The 22,337-nt window shown below is 39.3% G+C and overlaps 2 protein-coding genes across 2 annotated transcripts; one reads left to right on the top strand and one right to left on the bottom strand.

The window, feature by feature from the left end:
* Positions 1-70: 70 nt before the first annotated feature.
* Positions 71-4,622, bottom strand: wars1 (tryptophanyl-tRNA synthetase 1). Its single transcript, XM_068338550.1, has 11 exons — positions 4,495-4,622; positions 4,047-4,172; positions 3,212-3,428; positions 2,948-3,056; positions 2,562-2,681; positions 2,262-2,444; positions 1,978-2,078; positions 1,497-1,609; positions 1,230-1,403; positions 986-1,126; positions 71-880 (listed from the first exon to the last, which is right to left on the bottom strand). Exons 2-11 carry the CDS (start codon positions 4,158-4,160, stop codon positions 716-718), a joined length of 1,437 nt encoding a protein of 478 aa, XP_068194651.1. The 5' UTR covers positions 4,161-4,172; positions 4,495-4,622; the 3' UTR covers positions 71-715.
* Positions 4,623-4,806: 184 nt separating this feature from the next.
* On the top strand, positions 4,807-22,254 carry wdr25 (WD repeat domain 25). Its single transcript, XM_068338549.1, has 7 exons — positions 4,807-5,016; positions 5,515-6,255; positions 10,703-10,850; positions 18,816-18,946; positions 20,020-20,190; positions 20,749-20,889; positions 21,783-22,254. Exons 2-7 carry the CDS (start codon positions 5,530-5,532, stop codon positions 22,002-22,004), a joined length of 1,539 nt encoding a protein of 512 aa, XP_068194650.1. The 5' UTR covers positions 4,807-5,016; positions 5,515-5,529; the 3' UTR covers positions 22,005-22,254.
* The last annotated feature ends 83 nt before the right edge of the window (positions 22,255-22,337 follow it).

The following is a 22,337-nucleotide window of genomic DNA, read 5'->3' as shown; positions in this document are numbered from 1 at the left end:
CTTTGAACATTACATTGGTTGACTGGGCAGTGCAACACTTAAATAAAAGAGAAATAGATTCTTGACTTACTCCAATGTTTTATTACAGGCATGTTTAATGGAGCCTTGTTACCAAGACCACGCTTTGAAAAACATGTAACTGACTCAATTTGCTTGTACTGATAACATAATTGCTTTCCTATCATTAAGTAAAACACCAAAGCCAGATTATGAATATTATGGTCGTTCATATCTCATAATTACATTACAAAGTAACAGTTATGTGAAGCATATTTACTCTGAGCATAGTGTATTTACTTTCTCAGCCAATGTGTGGCACAGTTGCTCTTGATCATGGTGCAGATTTTTGCAATATTATTTCAATAATAATGAATCCCAAGCTGATGTCAGGACAAGGAGTGAGGTTCTTGTGATGCATACCGGCAGAGTAAACACAAACAGATGACAAACATGATGACAAACGTATACATGTGGAACGGAGTGAGGCCAACATGTAGCATGGCAATTAGTATGAATGCGTTCACAATGCCATGCCGAGTTTGATACAGAGAACACAACTTTACGGTAATTTACATTTTTTAACCCTAGTAATGAAGCAAACTGTATGAGAAAATCCCATCACTCCTTTTCATATTACAAGAATATCAAATGGAAAACAGCTGGATCATGTACTTCTTCATGTAGTGAGATTAGTGACCTGATGAGTGCTGATATCTCAGTTAAGATATTTAAAGTTTAAAGCCCTGGGTGTCATGAACTGCTTGACTGTCTCGTCTGTGACTTGTTTGCGTCGCTCTTGATGCTGGGCAATTATTGGCTGCAGAGTCTCGATCAAGATCTTCTTCAGTTCACCTGTCAGGAGAGCTCCACTTTCATAGTCCTGAAAACAGGAGATTGGATGAGTGGTAGAGGTGTGAGGAAAGGAAGTTAAAGAGGATGAGTACGCAGAAAAAAATGAATAGAACACAAGACGCTATGCTCTCACCTGTCTGATCTTCTCCAGTCGCTCATCATCGTCCATGAAGAAAGTCAAATACATGTAGGAGACATCCACTTCTGTGTTTCCTCCATACTTCCTGTGTTCTTCCACCGTATCTTTTCCTCCCGAATATGCATATTTATTGATCTGTGAGCAATGATTCCATAGTTCAGAACTAGTCAGTCACCCATCATTTGCAATACAAATCTGACTGTTGGGTGTTCACTTTAACAATGAATGACTGCAGCACCTTGTTTTTGATCTGCTTCGGTGTGTCAGTGAGGAAGATAGAGGAGTTGGCATCACTGGCACTCATCTTGGTCTGTGCCCCCTGCAGGGCTGGGAAGAAGGTGGAGTGCATCAGGGCTGGTTTAGGATAGCCAATCCTTGGAGCAACATCCCGTGTCATCCTGAAGTAGGGGTCCTGAAGGAGAAAAATAGACATCATCACATTTCTTTGTAAAAGATGATGCTCCCAAGCAGTATTGCTATTTAACACTGTAAAAGTTGACCTGACCTGGTCTATGGCACAAGGGATGAGGCACTGTATATCCTTTCTGCTTCCGAAAATCTTTGGGAAGGAGTTACTGAAGGAAGGTGCGGCTTGTGTGGCTGGGAAACTGATCTTTCCTGGGCGGATAAAATATAACGCTCATCATAAAGAACCAACAAGGTATTAACACATTAATACTTAATAATTGAGAAAATTAGCAAAATTAACAAAAAAAAGCACGGATAAAGATTTACAATGAAAAGTTCTTTCCTATTTATATAGGTGTGATTTTAAGCTGACTGCGACAGAAATTATAAATCAAAAACTTTACAATGTATAATAATGATGCAAAGAGAATTATTTTTTAAAAAGTACTTTATGACACAGAAACTACTTAAAAATTCCTTGACTATTCCTCCTTAACTCTACTGTGTCATAAAAATCTAATGATTGATCAAACGCTAGTTTGTTAATGTTTCTCTTTAAACTTTACCCACTGTCTTACCAATGCAGTCACTGTCTGTGAAGCCAAAGATACCTTTGACCTGGTTGAATGTCACATGCTTCTGGACCTTCACTACATTCCTGAAAAATTCTGGGGATGACCTAGAAACAGTGGATTGAAATAACAAAAATCCAGATATATGCAAGTAATTTTATACCCGTGTGAACAAATATGATTCTTTTTGCCTTAATAAATATAGCAGAGCTTTCAAGAGGCCTCAGATGGCTCAGCAGTATGGTCTTCCAGATGAGACTATAAAAATCTTTTTTTTTTTTTTTTTTTACCCCATGTAGTCCAAGTCAGAGAAGATGAAAGTCTTGTTGACATCGAAGCCACAGGCAATGATGTCCCTGGTATTTTCTATAGCGAAACGTTGGCAGTCTTCTATTGAGAGATCCTTCCACAAGTACTTCTCATCATCAGTGAGCTGGATCACAAGAGGGATGTCAAACACGTCCTGCAACCATCTGCCAAAAGGAAAACAAATTTATGATAAAAATACGAGTAGTGTCATCTGTCAGCTTTGCAGGTGTAGAATGTAACAGCTTTTTGTAATAAAATAGATTATAGAGGGAAGAACTCACTTTGTGAAGATGAAAGGTATGAGGTGACCAACGTGCAAGGCCTCAGAGGACGGACCTCTACCAGTATAAAGATAGAAAGACTTGTGCTTCTCATACGCATCCAGTACTTGATGCATATCTCTACAAGAAAAAGCAGCAGGAGACGGATTATCAGCCATACAACAACTTTTAACTTGACACCACCGTCTGTTTCAGTTCAAACAAAGGACTCAAAGGTGATGGCTTAGCCAGAAGCATGTGAGGGTATATTTTACGACGGTTAATTTCCCACAAGATTCAGAACTTACTGATCATCTGACACACATATGCTAAAGGTAAGGAAGAAGGACTAAGAAAACATTAAAACACCACACTGCTTAAACATTTTCCAATCCTAAAATGCTGACCTGTGTGAAAAGAAGATTCCTCTACGTAGAAAGTGGTGGGGTTTCTGTCCTGTGACGCTTTCTATTCTGTCCACCAGGTCTTGGTCAATTTTACTGCTACCAAACCTTACTAAAGAAAAACATGACAAAATGTAAATTATTCAGCTATTGCCCATGACTGCAAATACATTGCTGATATTTATACTTTAACTAGACAAATTCATGTCTGTTATTCAAATTAAATTGATTAAGTGAAGGCAACATTGAAGCGCCTTCAAATCTTACCTATGAGTTTGTCGTAATCTACTCCTTTGGCATTGGTGGTAGTCACGTTCCATGGATCGACAGTGTCTTGATCATCAGCTCTATCTGCCACAGGCCCATTGTAAGATTCACCAGAGTTTTCTGAGGGTGGACAGCCTGCCTTGTAGTCTTGACCTGATAACTGTTTGTATTCCACTTTCAACTTGAGCAGCAACTGGACAGCAGCTTCAATTTCACCCTGGGGAGTGCAAACACTGCTCTCAGATAGTACACAAAGATAAGAACAGCTGAATGCCAACAAAAGCAAGCAAAATGTTTTATTTGGAACTTATTTTTAAGAGTTATTTCACCCAAACTACAGTGTGAGCACAACAAATAATTTCAAATAGTTTCTGCAAATAAAGTACATCTGCTTTTACATTTCCACACAACTCTTATTCAATAGAGGTGACTGAATTTCATGTTTGCTGTTACAGTAAAATATGCACAACAAACAACCTACTTTAGATAATTGACACTACTTAACATAAAAATAATTATTATGAAAGCTGTTGGCAGTGCTTAACTTACATTATTACCATTTTTTATGTGTTTTAATGTGCATATGATTGTTATAAATGCAATGGAAAAATCTCTGATGTACACAAATTCATATGAGCTCGACGTATAGCACCATGCCAATTACATATTGATCTCACCTACTGTAAAACCAATAAACTGTAACTTGATCACATCGCGTGTCAACACATGGGCAGCTGAAACCGAAACTATCTGTACGACTAGATAAGCAAGTTATTTTACGATAACATTACAAACCCACCGAGTCAGTTTTGCGTGGCATAGTACAAACACTCACTTTGTCAGCATTTGCATTTTTCAGGGCCCTGACTTGGTCTCCTTGTGCTGTTAGTTTCTCGTAGAGCTCCATTGGATTCATGGCTTTTTCTCCGTCTTGGTGACAGTCTGTCATCGTCCCCACACTCTAACAAAATTAAATCGTGATATTTTAACATACATATAATAAAAAAAGACAATTGGTGGTCTGTTTAATATCTGACAAGATATTAACAAGACAAGAATTCTGTCCTACCCTTACTTCTATTTCAAACACTCCAGTGATGTCCCATATGTGAACTGACCACTACTAACCCGCCAGAACCGTTGAGCTAGTAAACCGCTCGCCATTACAACTACATGGTGTTGTGTTTCATAAATAATACAAATATTGACATGACAAGAGATCATTTAACAGGTGAGGCAACTGATGCTAAATATCATAAGTAACAATCTTGCGGCACAGTTACCTTACGGCTGACGGTCCCTCATTCAACTTGCGTCATCCTGCTTTGGAAGTGTTTGGATTAAAACCTTCCTACGCAAACAACGTTGGTGAAAGGTTCCGACATAAATTAACCCACGAAAATGTGCAACGTCAGACACGGGCTTAAAACAATAAATTAAAAGGGGGAATCAATGTTTCTGTATTAATTTTGCATGTGTTCGCACAGTAAACATTACACACTGCATGATGATGCGACTATGTAGTTTTAACACGGGATGTACATCGGAAGAGTAAGGCCGTGGCTATTTCCGGGTTCTTTCAAAATACAGGAACGTAAAGCTTTGCTAACTTGAGGTATACAGTGTACTGCATAGTCAAATAGTAACGTTGTGCTTATTTAACACAAAATAAACGTCATTGATTTTACGGGGTTTTAAATTTGATGCTCCAATTCTAAAAGCGTATAAATGAGTTATTGATGGTTTAACGCCACAGGTACATAACTAGCAGATTCACAAGTTAATGTTGGCTTCCTCCTGTTCAGGTAATTTTACTCAACGCAGTATAGACACTATTGTTAAACTGACTGTTCTGTCCGACTTCTGTTTCATCACACGATAGGGACACCACAGAGTCAAATGGATGTATCAACGGGATTATATTAGGTTTTATGACAAAGTCGGACGTTTTTGTTAACAGCTTGTTGTTTCAAGAGCTATTAGCCTGTGTTGGCTAAAGCAAGGTGTTGAATAACAATGATTTAACAGGACCTCTCCTTATCATCTCTCATTCTAAACCAACTCCATGTAATACATTAACGTTATACTCCACCGCTGACAACCAATTCCAAACACAATGATTAATAAACACAATGGTTGATATCGCTGCAAGTATAGCTGCTGTTAAAATATCATGATGCTACGTCTAGTGCATAAAGCTAAATAACCACTAGATGTCACCCTTGAGCCTCTGAAGTATACACTGGCATCACGCCTGTTGCTGATATTCCTGTTTGCTTTCCCCCCCCCTGTTATTTCAATAGACTCAGCATGCTGAGATGTCATCATTAGTGGCCTATGAGGACTCAGAATCAGACGGTGAGCAGACCGATGAGGGAGCATCTACTTGTGTCCAAACTGATTCTTGTGAACAAAACCAAGAAGTCGGGCGGTGTGATTCCTCTGAGATATCCCTGAGCCATCACAGCTTCACACATGACCTTGACAGATCAGTGTGGGAGTACCATGGAGGTGCCTCGGAAGGAAACTCATCTTCACTGCTCCCCCATTCAGAACCACAGAGATTGCTTGACAGGGAAAGAAAATATTGCAGTTACAGGATGGCTCAAGAAAAACAATTTAGAGATGCTACAGCTTCTCTGAGTTCAGGTGGAACTCAGGTAAAGAGCTCACCACCGCAGACGCCTCTTCACATGCAGCAACGTTTCAGTGATGACTTCAAACCAGCAAAAAGACCAACCTCATCTGATGTTAGACCATACATCCCCAAGAGACAGAGACAGGCCACCTCACTAGAGATGGTAGATCCAAATTTTCCAACAGACCAAACCATGGGGTATCAGAGTAGAGATAGCCAAATCTTGACAGAAGTTTCTGCAAGAGTGAAGCCATATCTTGCTCTCAAACCTGGCACTGCGGGGATACCCAAGAAAGTTCTGATAAGCCTGAGAGGCCACCAGGGTCCAGTCAACACTGTGCAGTGGTGTCCTGTTCCTCATCTCAGTCATCTGCTGCTGTCTGCCTCCATGGACAAGAGTGTGAAGGTAAATCGATACAAGAAATCCACCACCAACTGCATCATATTCATATTTAGCTTTGAAAGCTATAACATCATTGAACGAGGAATTCAATGTTCCTGTAATCAAATGGTTTAGGCTGCTGCAACTTCTGTATAAGTCAAACTGAATTGTGCATTTCAGCTTTATTCTGGTGCTTATTACACCGTTGTTCTTTCCCCACATGACTGCTCCATTTGTCTGGTAGTATGGACTAGTCCTTTTTCAATGGAAAAAACAAATCCATTTATATCCGTGGAGTCACAAAAGTGCCAAGGGGGTCAGAAAGGTCAAAAAAGGATAATCACTCGCCTGATTTTCAGTGTAATTGACACAGCATTACAGGTAACAGATAGTATCTGTCCTGCTGCTGCTGTTGTTTATAAATGTACCACAAGCTGCGTTTAGAATCATACTCATCATAGTCAGTTGTATGTATGTCAGGACTCATGGGAAGACCCCCCCCCTGTCTGTTTCTCGCTCTCTCTCTCTCTCTCTCTCTCTCTCTCTCTCTCTCTCTCTCCCTCCCCTTTTTTTCTGTAATTCACACAAGGAAATGATCCCTAATTTCCCCGCCGTAAAGGTCAAGTCATTCAGATGTCTGCAAGTGACAAAATATTTCTATCCCATGACAAAACCACACCAATGCCACCGGTATCCTGAGAGAACCTGGAATAATTAGTCATTTAAATATGCATGAGTTCTTTTGCATAATCATACAGGTGCAGCAGCGTAACGACCACCTCCTTTGGCAACTGGAAAAAGTGGTTTGGAGCAGATGGTGGAGACGGGTAGCTATCTCAGACTGTGAAACAATAGATGAAGGAGAATATGAAACGCTGTTGCACGTCTCATATGAGTCATTTTGTTCAGTTTCGGTGAAGTTTTCTTCTGCAGGTCTTTTTGTTTCTCCATACATGCAGAACGAGTTCAGAGGGCAGCCATAGAGTTAGGCTTTGATGATGGTGAAGGTTTATTTGCTGATTGTTCATGATTGAGATCTAAATCTCTCCTCTTCAGGAATTTATTGACTCAAGAAAATGCTATTCAGTCTCTGAGGGCTGTCCTTTATGTTACTTTTATGATATAAATTACTACTGTTACTTGACTGAGTTACTTGAATAGTTCTTTCATCACTGCAATGATGTCCTGGTATAGAAAATCACAAGAACCCTTGAAAATGACATCCCTATTAATTAAGTGTCCACGCTGTTTATTTGTGTTACAACAGCTGTCATATGTTGTTGTTTACTTGTGAATGTAGAATAAAGCTGTATTCATTTGGGTATAAGAAGATTTCCACACACTTGAGTACGATAATGTGTAAGTAATTTTTAAGTGTTCAGTTAATTAATAAAATATCATTTGAAGTCCCCTTTGTTTCATTTTTAAATCCTAAACATTTTTCGCTCCAAATAAAAATGTTAGCAGAGACAGGATCCAGAAAAATACAAGCTCATCAAACTATGTAGCATCACACAGTCTTTAAATGGACTGAACCAGAACCCCTGTTTTGTCATTTGTGTCGTATTACTGCATTCTTGCAAACACACAGTCTTATTGATTATGTCTTTCCTGCACTTTCACTGGAGATCTTTTGTGCTCTGTGTGAAAACAGAGAAGGGACTCACTCTATGAAGTCTCAGTGCTTCCCGCTCTGTGCCTGTGTGTCTTCATCAACATGCTCCAGGTTTCTTTCCCCCCTCTTCTCCATCCCTGCTGTCAGTTCCTCAGAGGTAAAGACTCAGACTGTTATTATTTCAGCCTTTTTTGCAGCCATAGTCGCCATGGCTACAGTAAGTGTAGGGCAGCAGTTTTAAGTTGATAACAAGAATACCAATTTAGTTTTAATTAAAGAGAGTCATTTTGGAAGCAGATTACCCCAATGAGTTGTCTGCAAGAGTCGCTCTGTGTGTCTATTAAGTGGCTGGTGGAATTAAAGGGGATGCAAATAAACAAGCAGTCATTTTTATGCCCCCCCCTCTAAAAAAAACAACCCTTGGACAAACATGTCTGCCCACCTTGTTTCATTTGCACAGCATAACTGAATTTTTTTTCTGTCTCAGAAGCTCTACACAATTTTGAAACGTTCCTTTTTGCCACGTAACGATTTTCAGTTTATGTTTCCATGGTTACAAGTTTGAATTAGACTAATTCTGGTGGTTGGCTTTGTTTGCAAGACCCGAGCTTGAATCCCATTTAATATTGAAGTAAACTTTCTACACATTACAAATAGGGAAGTGGTTTGTTGTCTATTTTTTTGTTTTAGTTTCCATGGTTACAAGTTGAATTTAGGCTTATTCTGTGATGGGCTTTGTCTCAAATGATGGTTTCTGAAGCATAACTCAAAAAAGTTTTTTCACCAAACTTTCGTTACACCTCTGCCGTGGAGAGATGCCTTTGATGTTGTGGTGAACTGTAGGTATTTTATTTGTGTATTTGTTTCATGAAAAAAAGTAGCCTTTTCTCAGATCTTCCATTAATACTGTTACCATGAATGACTTGAATACCTACTATCTAACTGTCTCTCTACTGAAATCTACCTGTTTTGTTTTTTTTTTTTGGGGGGGGGGGTGTTATTATGGTGTATTAGAAACACCATAACAACTTGGCTTTAGAAACATTAGAAACTTGGCTTCTGTAATGACATTTTATGAGTTTGTGACGTCATCAGTCACTCTTTAGTAGATTTTTACATTGCCTGGAGAGGGCAGTGTTTCCTAGAACCTAACATCATACTGACAAGTGACATATCCTGTTGAATATTGAATTGAAAGTGATCCTTCTCGTCAATATTTGGTCAACATTAAGACCTTCTCTTTCTCTCTCTCTCTCTCTTTCTCTCTCTCTCTCTCTCTCTCTCTCTTTCCCTCCCTCCGCTTCCCCTCCCGCTGTCTCTTCTTGCCCTGGAGGTATCTTTGGCATTCTGTTTGTTAAACTCCTGCCTGCCAGATTGATATGTCACCCTCCCCTCATCCATCGCTCCCCCATCTGTTTCTTGCGGTAGTTGTGCTACAGAACTTCTCAGTGTGTTTCTAATGCTGCTGGAGGAATCATGTTTAATAATGCAGCACTGAGAGAGCAGGGAGGGTTCTGCAAAACCCCACAGATCTTCAAAGTTCCTCTGTGTCCCTGTCGATGCCGGGGGGTGCAGAAATACTTCATCATTAGTGTAATGTACCTCACCTCAGTGGGAGCAACACCGGACCACCTGCTTAGATTTCAAGCTAGGCTTCAGTGAGGCAATTTTCTCTTTTGACATATCTGACAGAAAGCTTGATAGTCATTAACAGAACATCTAATGAAAAATATGGGACATTATCCAGTAGCCTGTGTGACAAGTGCTCTTTTTTAAACCATTTGACACATGACACCACCCACAACAAAGACGTCAAACCCGAAATCAACAATGGAACAAACTCACGGGTTAACAACTCATTCATAAATCATGGTCTGCTTGTCTTTCCCACTTGGTTGCACTGTGATATCACATGTCTAACAGACGCTTTTTGAATTAAGAAACAGCTGGTTGTTTTCCTCCTCAGCCTGGTCTATAATAAAATATGAACATATTACAGTACGAATCCACTAAAGCTATCACATCCCCAGGGTATTGTTTTATGGACACGCTCAAAGGTAATTAGTCTGATTAATTAACTATCAAGGTTGTCTTTTGCTATTAAATCCAGCAAATAAGTCGCATTTGTGTATGGTTTACGACAGACTATCCAGTGGCACTCTACTGCGTAATTAGATTTTGTTTCATCACAAATGAATTCCAAAGAGAGAGGCTCGGATGATACCTTCCTTAGCTTTGTAAATTAGACAGATTCATGCCCACAGGAAAGATTTTCAGGCTAGAGGACGCATTCCATTGATCGTCTGCAGAGACATGCCAGAAATTATTCTGTTTGTTTCATCTTTTTCTTTTGAGAGGGCAGCGGCCATCAAACCAGGACTGAAATATTTGATTCTCAGTAAGCTGCCTTGAAACCTTGTCCAAAGCAACGCCGGTCCGTTTCTCTCCTGCATTTGAAGCGCAGCGTGTCAGCGCCCTCTGATATGTCCTTTTCTTTTCACTCCTCCTCTCTGTTGTACTCATTTCATGTGGGGCCTGTTTGAGGTGTAACGAAAGCAGGAGTCGACATCAACCTCTGGCCTGTTTGCAGCACCCCTGCAGTGAATTTTTTTCCTTTTCTTTTTTCTCTTTTATAAGAGAGGAGTCAAAGCAACTACAAAGACTGAAATATGTATTCTTGTGTCCTGGATATTGCAGAGTAAACTCACTAATCAATTCCTGTGATTTGAAGTTGTTCAGTTACTGCATATATGCAAAGCTTTCCTCCCGAACTGTGCAATCATTAGAAATGACTTTTTTTTCCTGCAGCCTGCATGTATTTGTAGCTTTGGCTTGAGATGACTCTGTGGTCCGCAGGTGTGGGATGGCGTGGAGACGGGGCGATGCCTGAGGGTCTACACCTGCCATTCGGGAGCCGTGCGTGACGCCTGTTGGACCCCATGTGGGCGACAGCTTCTCACCGGTTCGTTTGACAACTCGGCCGTGATCACAGATGTAGAAACAGGTGAGCAGCGACACTTCTTTGTTTTAGTCTAATGAACACAACACTGAGTGACAGTAAGGTACCTATTAATAGTCAATATGGGTGAAAGTTGCATCTCATTGAATTTGTTAAAATTCAATTCAAGCTGCTTTCAACTTTCCTGGCAAGTATATTTCTTGCTAATATTGTGTGAGTGTGTGTGTGTGTGTGTGTGTGTGTGTGTGTGTGTGTGTGTGTGTGTGTGTGTGTGTACATGTGTGTCCCACCTAAAATTCAAAGTGTTGTAATTTATGTTTGGAATTTAAATTGCATTGAAGTTAAAAGAAATCCTTCATCAACTAAGGACTGTTCATAAACGCCAAAGCTGCTTCTCTCTCTGTATAGTCCTGACCCATTTCAGTGGCAACCGAAGCCAAAGCTGCAGTTCTTGAGCAAATTCATCCTAATTGGTCAACTAGCACTTTCCAAATATCATCCAATTGCAGCCAAGAAATGCTGGCAGCTTTTTCTTTTCAAATCTGAAATGAAACACCACATTCCCTTTAAGCCTGTCGTATTCCAAAAGCCACTGGGCTCCCTGTGCTGTTAATTGTGGAGCGTCACTTCTGACGGAGGACAGTTGGGTAAATAGGCAGAACATAGAGTCCATGCTATCAAGATGTATGCTTGATAGCATGCAGACGCACACACACACACACACACACACACACACACACACACACACACACACACACACACACACACACACACACACACACACACACACACACAAATATATATATATATATATATATATATATATATATATATATATATATATATATATATATATATATATATATATATATATATATATATATATATATATATACACAAAAGTTTTTCTTATTCCACCTCCAAAAGGGGCATCCCGATTTTTTTGTCAGTTTCTTTGGGGGTGTGGTCCAGCCAAATCACCTCAGCAACTGTTCAACAAAATTTTCCACAAGCTTTCTAGGAGGGCATTCCATTCATTTAATTCATTTTTACATTTTTTTCCAACACATTTTATGGATTTGCTGCAACAGCTTGTGGTCATCCCACATCAGCAAAAACTTTTTCAAGTAATGGAATCTTCAGTGTACTTATTTTCTGGTAACAAACGATTCTTCACGTTTGTGAGATGGGCTCAATCTTTGCTTCTAACAAATAGTGCGTGTAGAAAAATCCCATAAATGCTGTAAAAAAAGTTACTGAGCAACATCCCAAAGAAACACCTGGCACAGTGAAATATTTTTCACATATATTTCCAAATTCTAGGTTTTTAATGGTCAGTGTGTTATATCATGAGGGTCAACCTATTGTGGTACTGCTGCTTTCTACTGCAGGAACATAAAGGGGAAACTGAAATGCCTTGCCTTGAGGTTTCTGCTCTCTGAAAGCTGTCAGGTTGTGGCTGAAGTCCCTTTTGTGTGATCGTACAAACAATTATCAAGGTGACATTTACAAGCTTCATTGCTGTACTATGTACAATTGAGTTGCTGATTGTTCTGCAGTTCACCTTCAATTGATGCAATTCAACAATTTCCTTTGTTTGAGGAGGGAAATAACTTCCAGACATCACTTTCTTCTTGAACAGAGTGATGACTAGGAAAAGACCTCAGAGATCGGATCAGCCGACACACAATAGACATTGTTTGAAGCCCTGTGGCAGCCGCATCGCTCGGGTCAACATATGACTGCGATGCCTTGCTGCCATTTGCACTTCCCCTCTCAGCATGTGTGTCAATACAGCCAATAAAGCCTACGGATAATAGCTTGGCCGGCCCATTAAAAGCAAAGGCAGCTCCAGTAAGGGGATCAATAATGGATACAACACCACAGGAGCAGCCACCGTGACCTTACACTGTGTGTGACGCCACACACCATAATCATAAACAAACAAATGTTTATTTTGGGCTTATGCTTTGATAGCCACCGGTGGCTTGCTCTGTCCCAGTGGATGCCCCGTTGGGTTCGGACCAGCAGCTTTGAAGTCATGTCAGGAGCTCTCACACAACTGATGCTCTTTTTTATTTTCCCAACACTTTTATTTATCTGTAGGAATATGGAACAACCTGCATTGTCTCTGAGGATGAGGGTTAAAAATGCGTAGACGATTTGCGGAGGTAGCGGAGTGCTTGAAGTATCAGACTGTATCCATGTTAAATGTTATCTTTACACTAGTCGCATTAATCTAGAGCTGCTCGACCGCGCCATTGAAAGCAGGCAGGGCTGTTCTGTTCAGCTGAGCTCCCACTCAAGTCGTGTACAGGCCTATATAATGAACTTCCAGTGACTCATTGGACAACCAACCTGGATTTTACCACAGCATTACCTGACCAAACGCCGCACTATTGATAGATTTACACTGAAATTGAATTAGAGTTGAGCGTATGCATTCAGAATATGCATTCAGTGAAAAGGTGCCTATTTTCTTCTTCCATCTTTGCTGTTGTTACTGTGTCCAATTTAATTTGTACAATCTTATATCCACTCCCAGCGGGCCACAGGCAGGCTGTTACAGCTGAATAGCAATGGCAGGAGAGGAGCAGCATGTGGAGAGGGAGAGCTGGTTGAGGGACAGAATGCAGAAGAAAAAAATGATTGAGAAGAGAGGAGGAGGGGAAGAATACAAGAGGGAAAAAAAATCAAGCGACAGAGAGTGAATTCAGAAAAGGAGAAATGGTGAGAGCGAGGGTTGGGGAGTGGAATAAATGACTTTAATCTGCAGGACATTAGTGTGGCAGCTGTTGTCCAGCCTTTAAATGGGTATAGTTTGAAAAACTAATTAGCGGAGGCTGCTGCAGGTCAAGGTCCCAGTTTATACATGAGGTCTGTCAAAATCATACCAAATCTATTCAGCAAAAGACAACAATAGTTTAAAAAAAGTAATATTTATAAAAGCGTGTTAGATGGTCCATTACTTTATCCATTTATCCGTTCCCTACACCTACCTATACTTTGGATAAGTACCTTCATCATTCAAACTCAGTCAAGTCTACTGTATTAGCCTTTCAGTGTCTGATCTAGTGGCTCATTGGTGAGTTACATTGGGGGTCTGAGTTGGGGTCATTCCATGCTGTCATGTTTGTTGTAAAAACACATACAGCACTATATATATACATATATATAGCCATGTAAAGAAAAAAATTCTTTCAACAACACATTTCACATCCAGTCGTTAAAAATGAGGCAACTGGAGCTCCTGAATTAGAATTTTAATGTAAGACAACTAATTTTTTCTTAGATATTAATAGTCACTGCACAATTATAAATTTCTCATAACCTGCAGGAAATATTAGCAAAAGCATACGCCATTATTTTCTGTTCGTCCAAAATCTACCCTTAAGGATGCTGTACTTAACAGTTAAATCCCACACCCACAGATTTCACATAATATTAACTCCACATTTGTTTTTTTATTCTCAGAAACTGCAGAAGTTTGTACTTTATACTGTACAATTTTCATGTACAGTATCGCCAGTAGCACATGCCAGGAGGCAGAGCATGCAGCAGCGACGCACAAAGGCTTTTACTCCAGATGCCTTCGGCAAGCAAATCTGCATTTTGACCTAGTTCTTTAGCACTGCTTCAGTGCGGTAAAGGATATCAGCAGGTTTATGATGTATAGAATATTATGTGTGTACCACCGGTGTTTTGATTCACATGCATGCAGGAAGCAGGATTTGTTTGGTGTATTTTGGTATTTAGAGCTATGCAACGCTTTAAATATTTTTACCTCTCTTAGGTCCCATCTCAGTGGCCCTCCAGAATTTACAGTTAATGCAGAACTGTACAGTATATTAAGTATGTTTTATAGTTTGTGTAATTATTAACGTTATATGGAAAAATGAGTCTGTAAAATGTCAAAAAAGGTAGCGAAACCTTGTACTCTCCTCACAAGTTTGCATATCAAGCAGATATAAGATCATTGAAACCGAGTCAAGAATTAATCACAAAGGTAAATTTGCTAATCCAATGCATGAACAAGTCCAAGAGGTAGTGAGATATTACCTGAGTCTTTAAACTTTACTCTTCCAAACCCTCCAAACAAGTTTCTGACTAAAAAAAAATAACACTACAATTTACTTTGTTTTCCAACTCATCTCAGAGCCATCCTCAGCAGAAAGAGATGCTTGGTTGTCACAGAGATCATTAATCATATGTCATGTGACCCATTTTTGTACCTTTTGTTGTCTTATATTTTTTAAAGCTTTTTTCATCTTGAGAAGCTTTCACGCCAAATCTTGAAACTCGCTTTAATGTGTCAAATGAAGCCCGTGAAACACTTCCTTAAAAATTTTAGAAATTTGATCTACCATAGTTGTGTTAAGATATCAGAGCACTTTGTCAATTTGAAATACTTCTATAACATCAAATTTTTAAACACATATAGTTTTCTTTAATGAGCATATCCTCAAAATATTTTGTGAGACTTGTTAAAACCAAGTAATGTGCCTCCAGCCTCTGCTTGTGTTGCAGTGACAGCGCACTACTTTGGTGACTGTGCTAATGAGGCAGAGCAACCATTTCGTAGTAACATCCCTCTGCTCTAAGGGGCTCACCCCTGCCATCCCAATCATCTGTGATGTTGTCTGCACTGTAGTTAACCACTGTGTGTCAGCTCCACGGCACGATCGCTGTTCTTTCACTACGCTGCACTACAAAGTAAACTTTTGTGAGGGAGGTACGGACCGCTGCAGCCTTCCCTTATCTCCCCTCTCAACCAGGCTAATTAATTTTACTTAATTAAAACATGACGAGGCTCTATTTATTATGAAGAAAATGCAAAAATTTTTAAAGCGCCTCACCAAACATGAGTTTTTAAATCTCAATGACAGATCTTCTGCTTATCGCTAGGGGTAAAGCCTATTAAGGAAGCGTGAGCTCCAACAAAATTGCCTGTTTAAACTTCAGATCCATGCAAGACAAACGGACTAGTCCACAATTAAGTGAAAGGAGGTTCATTTTTACTGCAGCAGATTACCCCCCCCCCCAAAAAAGAAAAGAATATCCTGGAACAAATGTATAATGAAATGCATTTTTGTTGTAGGCGAGCTGCCTAAAGACCATTTTGAATGAGGTCTCTGTTGTTTGTTAGATTAATGAGGAGTCTGTAAGCCCTGAAGTTTTCGACTTTGCATATCCATCGACAGAACTGCTTGCTTATTGTCTGGATTCCCTCTACATCCAGCCTTCTTCATCGTTTTCCCAGAAAACTAATTTTTGGTCAGGTTTGATTACGTTTAAGCCCCTCTGTGCTTGTGCTTGTTTTTAAGTGTGACCTTAATATTCTGTTTTTCTACTCTACTTCTGCTCCTTTTTTCTATTTGGATTAACTCTTTGTCTCGAGAGATGTTTTGTTCAAGCTGCTTTTTAGAGACTGACGTAAAAGATTTGCTGCCCTCTTGAAGTATCTCCCAATCTTCAGTTGTGCTGCAACCCACACTCTTGTCTGTTCCATCACCCGTAGTCATTAAAATGATTTAGAGACTGTCTCTTCAGTTGTTGGACTCTCATAGGGCACCCAATCATAAACAAATATAAGTTAATTTCATCACAATAAACTGTCAGTGATCCCTCGTGTGATCACTTTTAGATTTTTCTTACTGACAAATAGAGATATGTTACCACAAGTTAATAGATTCAGCCTTTAAACAAGCTCACATGTTCAAAATGACCACTTGAGGCTTTTCATCTTTTTAATTTAGCATCGTTCATGATTTTAAGAGGGTGCAGAGAGAAGGAGACTCTGACTTCAGCAGCAAACAAGATTAACTGTGTTGTTTATCAAAGAACTTATAAGTGAAATTAGGTGCACTAGCAAGGGAAACAACATTATTTGATGGTACACAAGCCTCAAACGTGACTTACAGCAATAGTGATCATACACCAATGCCATGACGGGGGGAAACTTGGGGAATTACGGAATACTGATGTCAATGAGATTCTCATTCACTGTTGAGAACTGGTAAGTTGGATGTTACTAGAAGATGTGACATTATGGTGAGTTAGGGTTCCCACAAATTATTTGTATTAAAACATGAAAGAGCATTTACTGGACGCTGTCACTGAATGAGGATAGTTGACACCACCACTACTGGTACTACACTAATTATTGTTATTGGTTAGTGCTTCAGTTACTGACAGTCGGTGGTTCTTACATACAGTAGGCCGCACCACAAGATTTGAGTCATGTCACAAACATTACTCAGTGAATTAAGTTAATGCTAAAGAAAAAAAGTATGATGGAAATTTGTCCTTCCTTGAATTCAACACGTCATTAATCATAAAAACAAGAATTCTGAGAATAAAGTCATTAATTCTGGGATTAAAGTTGGAATTCTGCCCAGGAATTCAATGAGAAGTTGACAAATGTGATTGGATCCTTGTAATGAACTCAGTCAATGATCTAAAGAGATGAAAGTGGTGATCTTTTACAATAATTTTTACATCACACAAGCTGCAACAATAAATTCATTGTCTTAATATCCCCCAACCTGTGTTTTGTTAATCTATAGAGCTATTATAGGTTTATTAATCCGATTCTTTCAAATCACTATTTTCTTTCATGAGGCACATCAACAAATCTTAATAGCATTTCCAAACTCGTTCATGCAGAGTATATCGGTTTTAAACAGATGTGTGCAGCATCTGAGCGGAAGAGTAAACAGCTCTGAAGTCATTTCTCTGTGTCCAGAGAGGACAGGAATCAGGTAGGATCCAAAGTCAAACTGGAAATGAGTCTCTCAGAGCTGAGTAGACATGTTCAGCTCCAAACAACACATGTCCTCACATGAACTCACTCTCTTCACAGATTCACAACTTAAATAGTCTACTTGCCTGGATACCACAGATGAATACTCTTCTCTGAAAAAGGTAGTTTCATGGTTCCAGAAGATTATTAAGAAAAAAAAGTATTTTATTAAATACAATATTATATTAAGTAGAAAAATCCATACATCCATCCGTCCATCCATTTTCTATGCCCGCTTCCTCCGCTGTCTTAGGTCGCAGGTCGTGGGATGCGGGAGCCTATCTCAGTTGACTGAGGGCGTGACGCAGAATATACTCTGGGTGCGACGCCAGTGCACCACGGAAAGTAGAAAAATCTTGAAATGAAATAATTAAATTATTCTACTGTATTCAATAAAAAACATATTTAGTGTAGATATAGGTCATTTGAAGATGTGGAAATGGAAATGGTTCTCTAAACTCCTTCAGGTGCTCTCTTAAATATGTTCTGTGAATTAACGTTGATATGAGAACACTTTTTTATTTAATATTTTTCATATTACGTATTTATAACATCCATATTTCTTTATTGAGATACTTTTTTATTGTTGAGACAGATTTGTTTGTTACACTAAAACTATTTCTACTTAATACAACGACTGCAATTAATGTTTGTCTTGAATGTGGAGTGTGATGTATATTATTTTCTTTTTCTCATTAATTGTTTTTTTTTTTGTAAAATGTTAAAAAATAATGGAAAATGTTCGTTTTAAATGCCCGTGCTGAAAGAATCTCAGTTGGAATGGCTTCATTTGCCTGACTATTAAGCCTAAATAACTGAGTACTTGACAGTTTTATTTGAATAAAGACTAAAATCATTATCCAGTTATCAAAATGGTTGCAGAATAAGCAGCTAATTCCCACAGCCCTAGTTGATTTTGTCCATCATATTGGATATAAATACATTTTTGTCTCCCCTATTATTGGGGGCTATTTAATAAGATATTTAAATGCAAAAACTAAAACTCTTTTCTGCTGCACAAATATTTGAAAGAAACAGCATTCAGTGCAGAACTTCAAATTGTTCTCTTCTGGGAAATCACAAGCTTTATCACAAAATAAATTATAAATGTAATAAATATGTACTTCAGTTTTCTTGGATGCAATCTATGAGTTTACAACTGAAGTCTGTCTCTCCCTCTCTCATAATTCTATACTTCTTTTCCGTAGGACAGCAGGTTGTGAGATTAGACAACCAGTTCAAGGTGATGTGTGCGGTCCTGCATCCCAGTAGCCCAGAGGTATTCCTGTGTGGAGGGTACAGTTCAGTGGTCAAGGCATGGGACTCTCGCAGCTCCAAGGTAAAATTTATTAACCTCCTTAGAGTAGATTAATCATTTTTATTGACTGTGGTTCACTAACTGTTTTCTGACATTTTATAAATCTAAGAATGTGAGCCAGGTGGGCTGTGAACATATACAGGATGTCTCATCCACAGTTCCCTCCCACTGGAACATCTGAGGCAGCCACCATTTGGCTGAACGCAATAATGCATGACCTATTTCACTAAACGACAATATGGCAGCATGCATAGTGCTGCACTGCTGATTGTCATGTATTTGTTCAAAGCAAATTTTAATTAAATGTGGAAATCATTTCTCTGTCCAGTGAAGTTGTGGCCTAATATTGCTATTAAACTTAACGGAGTGGCTCATATGATAAGTTCTCACATGAAAATAATTTCCCCCAAGGCAAACTGATTTGTTTCCCTGCAGGGTTTTTGATTTAATGCTATAGGGATTGCTTCTACATTAGGTCTTAATGTGAGCTGCAGAGTGAACATAGACCAGGCCGTAGCCTATATATGATTAATGTAGCATCCTAGCTGCCTGTCAGTCTCACCCCATGTTCTTTTTCCTTCTCCCAGGTAAAATTACCCCAGTAGACTACGGGGGCTGGCAGCTACGCAAACCCCCTGAATTACTTGAATAAGAATGGGCCATCGTATTTTGTTGAATCCCTTTGACAAAAGTGAGAGTTTAAAGATTGGTTCAAGTTACAAGGCAGTCCCGTTGTCAGTAACAGTAACAGGTTTTGACGGAAAAAAAAGTTCTCCTTTGGTTGGGTGATGGATAGAGACACCCACGGGGAGCTGGAGCCTATCTCGGCGGCATAGGGCGTGAGGCGGGGGACACTCCGGGCACGACGCCAGTGCACCGCGGTAGTTGACTACAGTAATTGAAAAAAAATCTAGGTTTAGTCGACTATGAAAATGAAGGTTTGTGGCAGTCCTATCTCCTATGTGCAAGTAATATTCTAAGTTGGGTTTTAAATAACTATTAACATAACATTAAGACTAAACAAAATATTTTTTCTTTCTGTGAATTTTGAATGTTTTTTTAGACTATTTAGACTATGATTGTGTTGTTTCCAGGTGGTGAAAATGTACAAAGCAGGAATTCAACAAACCCTGGATATCCTCTTCCTGAGAGGTGGTGGGGAATTCATATCCAGCTCTGACTGTGTGAGCAGAGACTCTGCTGATCGGACTCTCATTGCCTGGGACTTCCAGACCTCGGCCAAGGTCTCCAACCAGATCTACCATGTAAGGAAATCTGTGTGTGGATTAGAAAAAAAACATGCAAATAAATATAGTTCGAATTAATGAATTGTGTTTGAATTATAAGATAAATGACTTACAGTCATTTTAAATTTTAACAAAGGAAAAACATTTCCCATGTAAGGCTATACTGAACCTCTTGGTGTGAAACAACGGGGTAATGAGGCTTGTGGAACTGGCATTTTTACAGTTACCGACTGCTGCAGGAAGTGTGTGCTCTGTTGAATGATACCTAGTTTAACTTGTTATTTTACTGTTGTGGGTTTTTGTTCTAATGAATCAATTCTCATCTCTGAAATTTTTCAGGATTTCTCAAGTTAAATTGAGCATTTATATAAAGTATTACTGTAGCTCTGAGGACACCTATAAAGTCCTCACTCCAATGCGTGGGAAAAAAGAACACACAATCCAATACAAAAGTATTTTCAAATTAGTGATGTTGTTGACTTGAAGCTGAGTTCATGCTTAGGAAAGGCAGGAAAATGTCATATAATGAATAATTCCCACCCTCTGGATTCCTCTTTCCTCTCATTTGGCTTCCAGGAGCGGTACACGTGCCCCAGCCTAGCTCTCCATCCAATAGAGGAGTCCTTCGTCGCCCAAACCAACGGGGACTACATGGCAGTGTTCTCCTCTCAGCGGCCCTATAGGATGAACAAGAGGCGGAAATATGAAGGACACAAGGTCAGAAACAACTGTCGCCTTGGGGGTGGGCTGGGAGTGGGGGGTTTGTCAATACATTATGTACACGCATGCAAATGTGAGCAACATCAGACGTGCACACATACATGGTTGAGTAACTGAATACATGGAAAGTTGTGGATGTAATTGGGATAACAGAAAAGTATTTTTTTTAGTTCATGGTTAAAAAAGACGTGCAGATAATTGATGCATTGGCTGACAATTGAGGTTAGCATGTGGAGCAGCATATTTCTACATTAAAAGGTAGAATCTTTGATGCTTCAGCAACATTCAACCTTTTGCCAAAAGTGACACAAGTAACTTTTGTTTTTTAATTGTGTTATTTTATCCTTGACTGTTCAAAGTCATCTTTCTACAAGATCCATATGACCTTATATTTAAGACAGTTGTTGCAATGACCAGTGGAATGTGTCAAAATTAATTACAGAGTGATACATCTATCATTTCTTGCGTCTTCTGTAATATCATCGCGATACTCCATCCATGACAAGAGGGTGAAAACAGGATTTGCAGCAGGACCCACCATAAATCAAAGTACATTCAGTGAACTTGAACGCTTTCTCCGAGTAACACATTGATCCAGGGTCACGTACTCACACACTCACACCCATGACCCACTCATTTGTACCACCGGGACTATTTTCTATTGCCTTGCTCAAGGACACACTGTTGGTAAGATTGATGCGGAGGTAATGCTGCTCCTTCACCTCACATGTGACCTTTCCCATCACATGCAGGCTTGTTTTACATTTATTTGTCTGAGACGGCAATGAAGTAGATCACAGTACTATTGTTATGCTTATTATTTCTTATGCTCTGATAGCATTAGTCATAAAATAAATGCATCATGTCTAAAATGAAAATCCTTTTTCTAGGTGGAGGGGTACGCGGTGCATTGTGGGTTTTCTCTCGATGGGACTATCCTAGCTTCAGGAAGCTCCACTGGCTCTGCTCACTTCTATGATTACCACAATGCTCATCTTCTTCACACTCTTCAAGCCCATAGCCAGCCCTGCCTTTGTGTGTCACAGCATCCCGTCCTACCTGCAACAGCAGCCACTTGTGACTGGTCTGGGGAGATCAGGGTGTGGCATTAAGGACTATAAATTAAATTGTAAATTGTACAATAGTAATACAGTTTTGTAGGTTGGCAGAGAGAGTACCACATTAAACTCATGTTCATATTTATCTTTGAGTGTTAAACTGTCATGAACTCTTGTAAAATACGTTTTAATAAATAAATGAACTCTGGAAGTCAGCTAATCTACTATCTGCTGATGTCCATAAAAAACTATTTCTGCACTGTTTGTATCTTGCTATGGTTTTAAGACACCCACACCTTTGTTCCCAGTGATAGGAACTTGAACTGGCACAAGTTGAAGTTGTAAATATTACTGTAGGCATGTTTTTGTTGAAATTTAATTGAAGTT

Source organism: Antennarius striatus, chromosome 17, assembly GCF_040054535.1.
Source record: "Antennarius striatus isolate MH-2024 chromosome 17, ASM4005453v1, whole genome shotgun sequence".
Lineage (NCBI taxonomy): Eukaryota > Metazoa > Chordata > Actinopteri > Lophiiformes > Antennariidae > Antennarius > Antennarius striatus.
The sequence above is the reverse complement of the archived record's forward strand: the minus strand, read 5'-3'. Positions and strand labels throughout refer to the sequence as shown.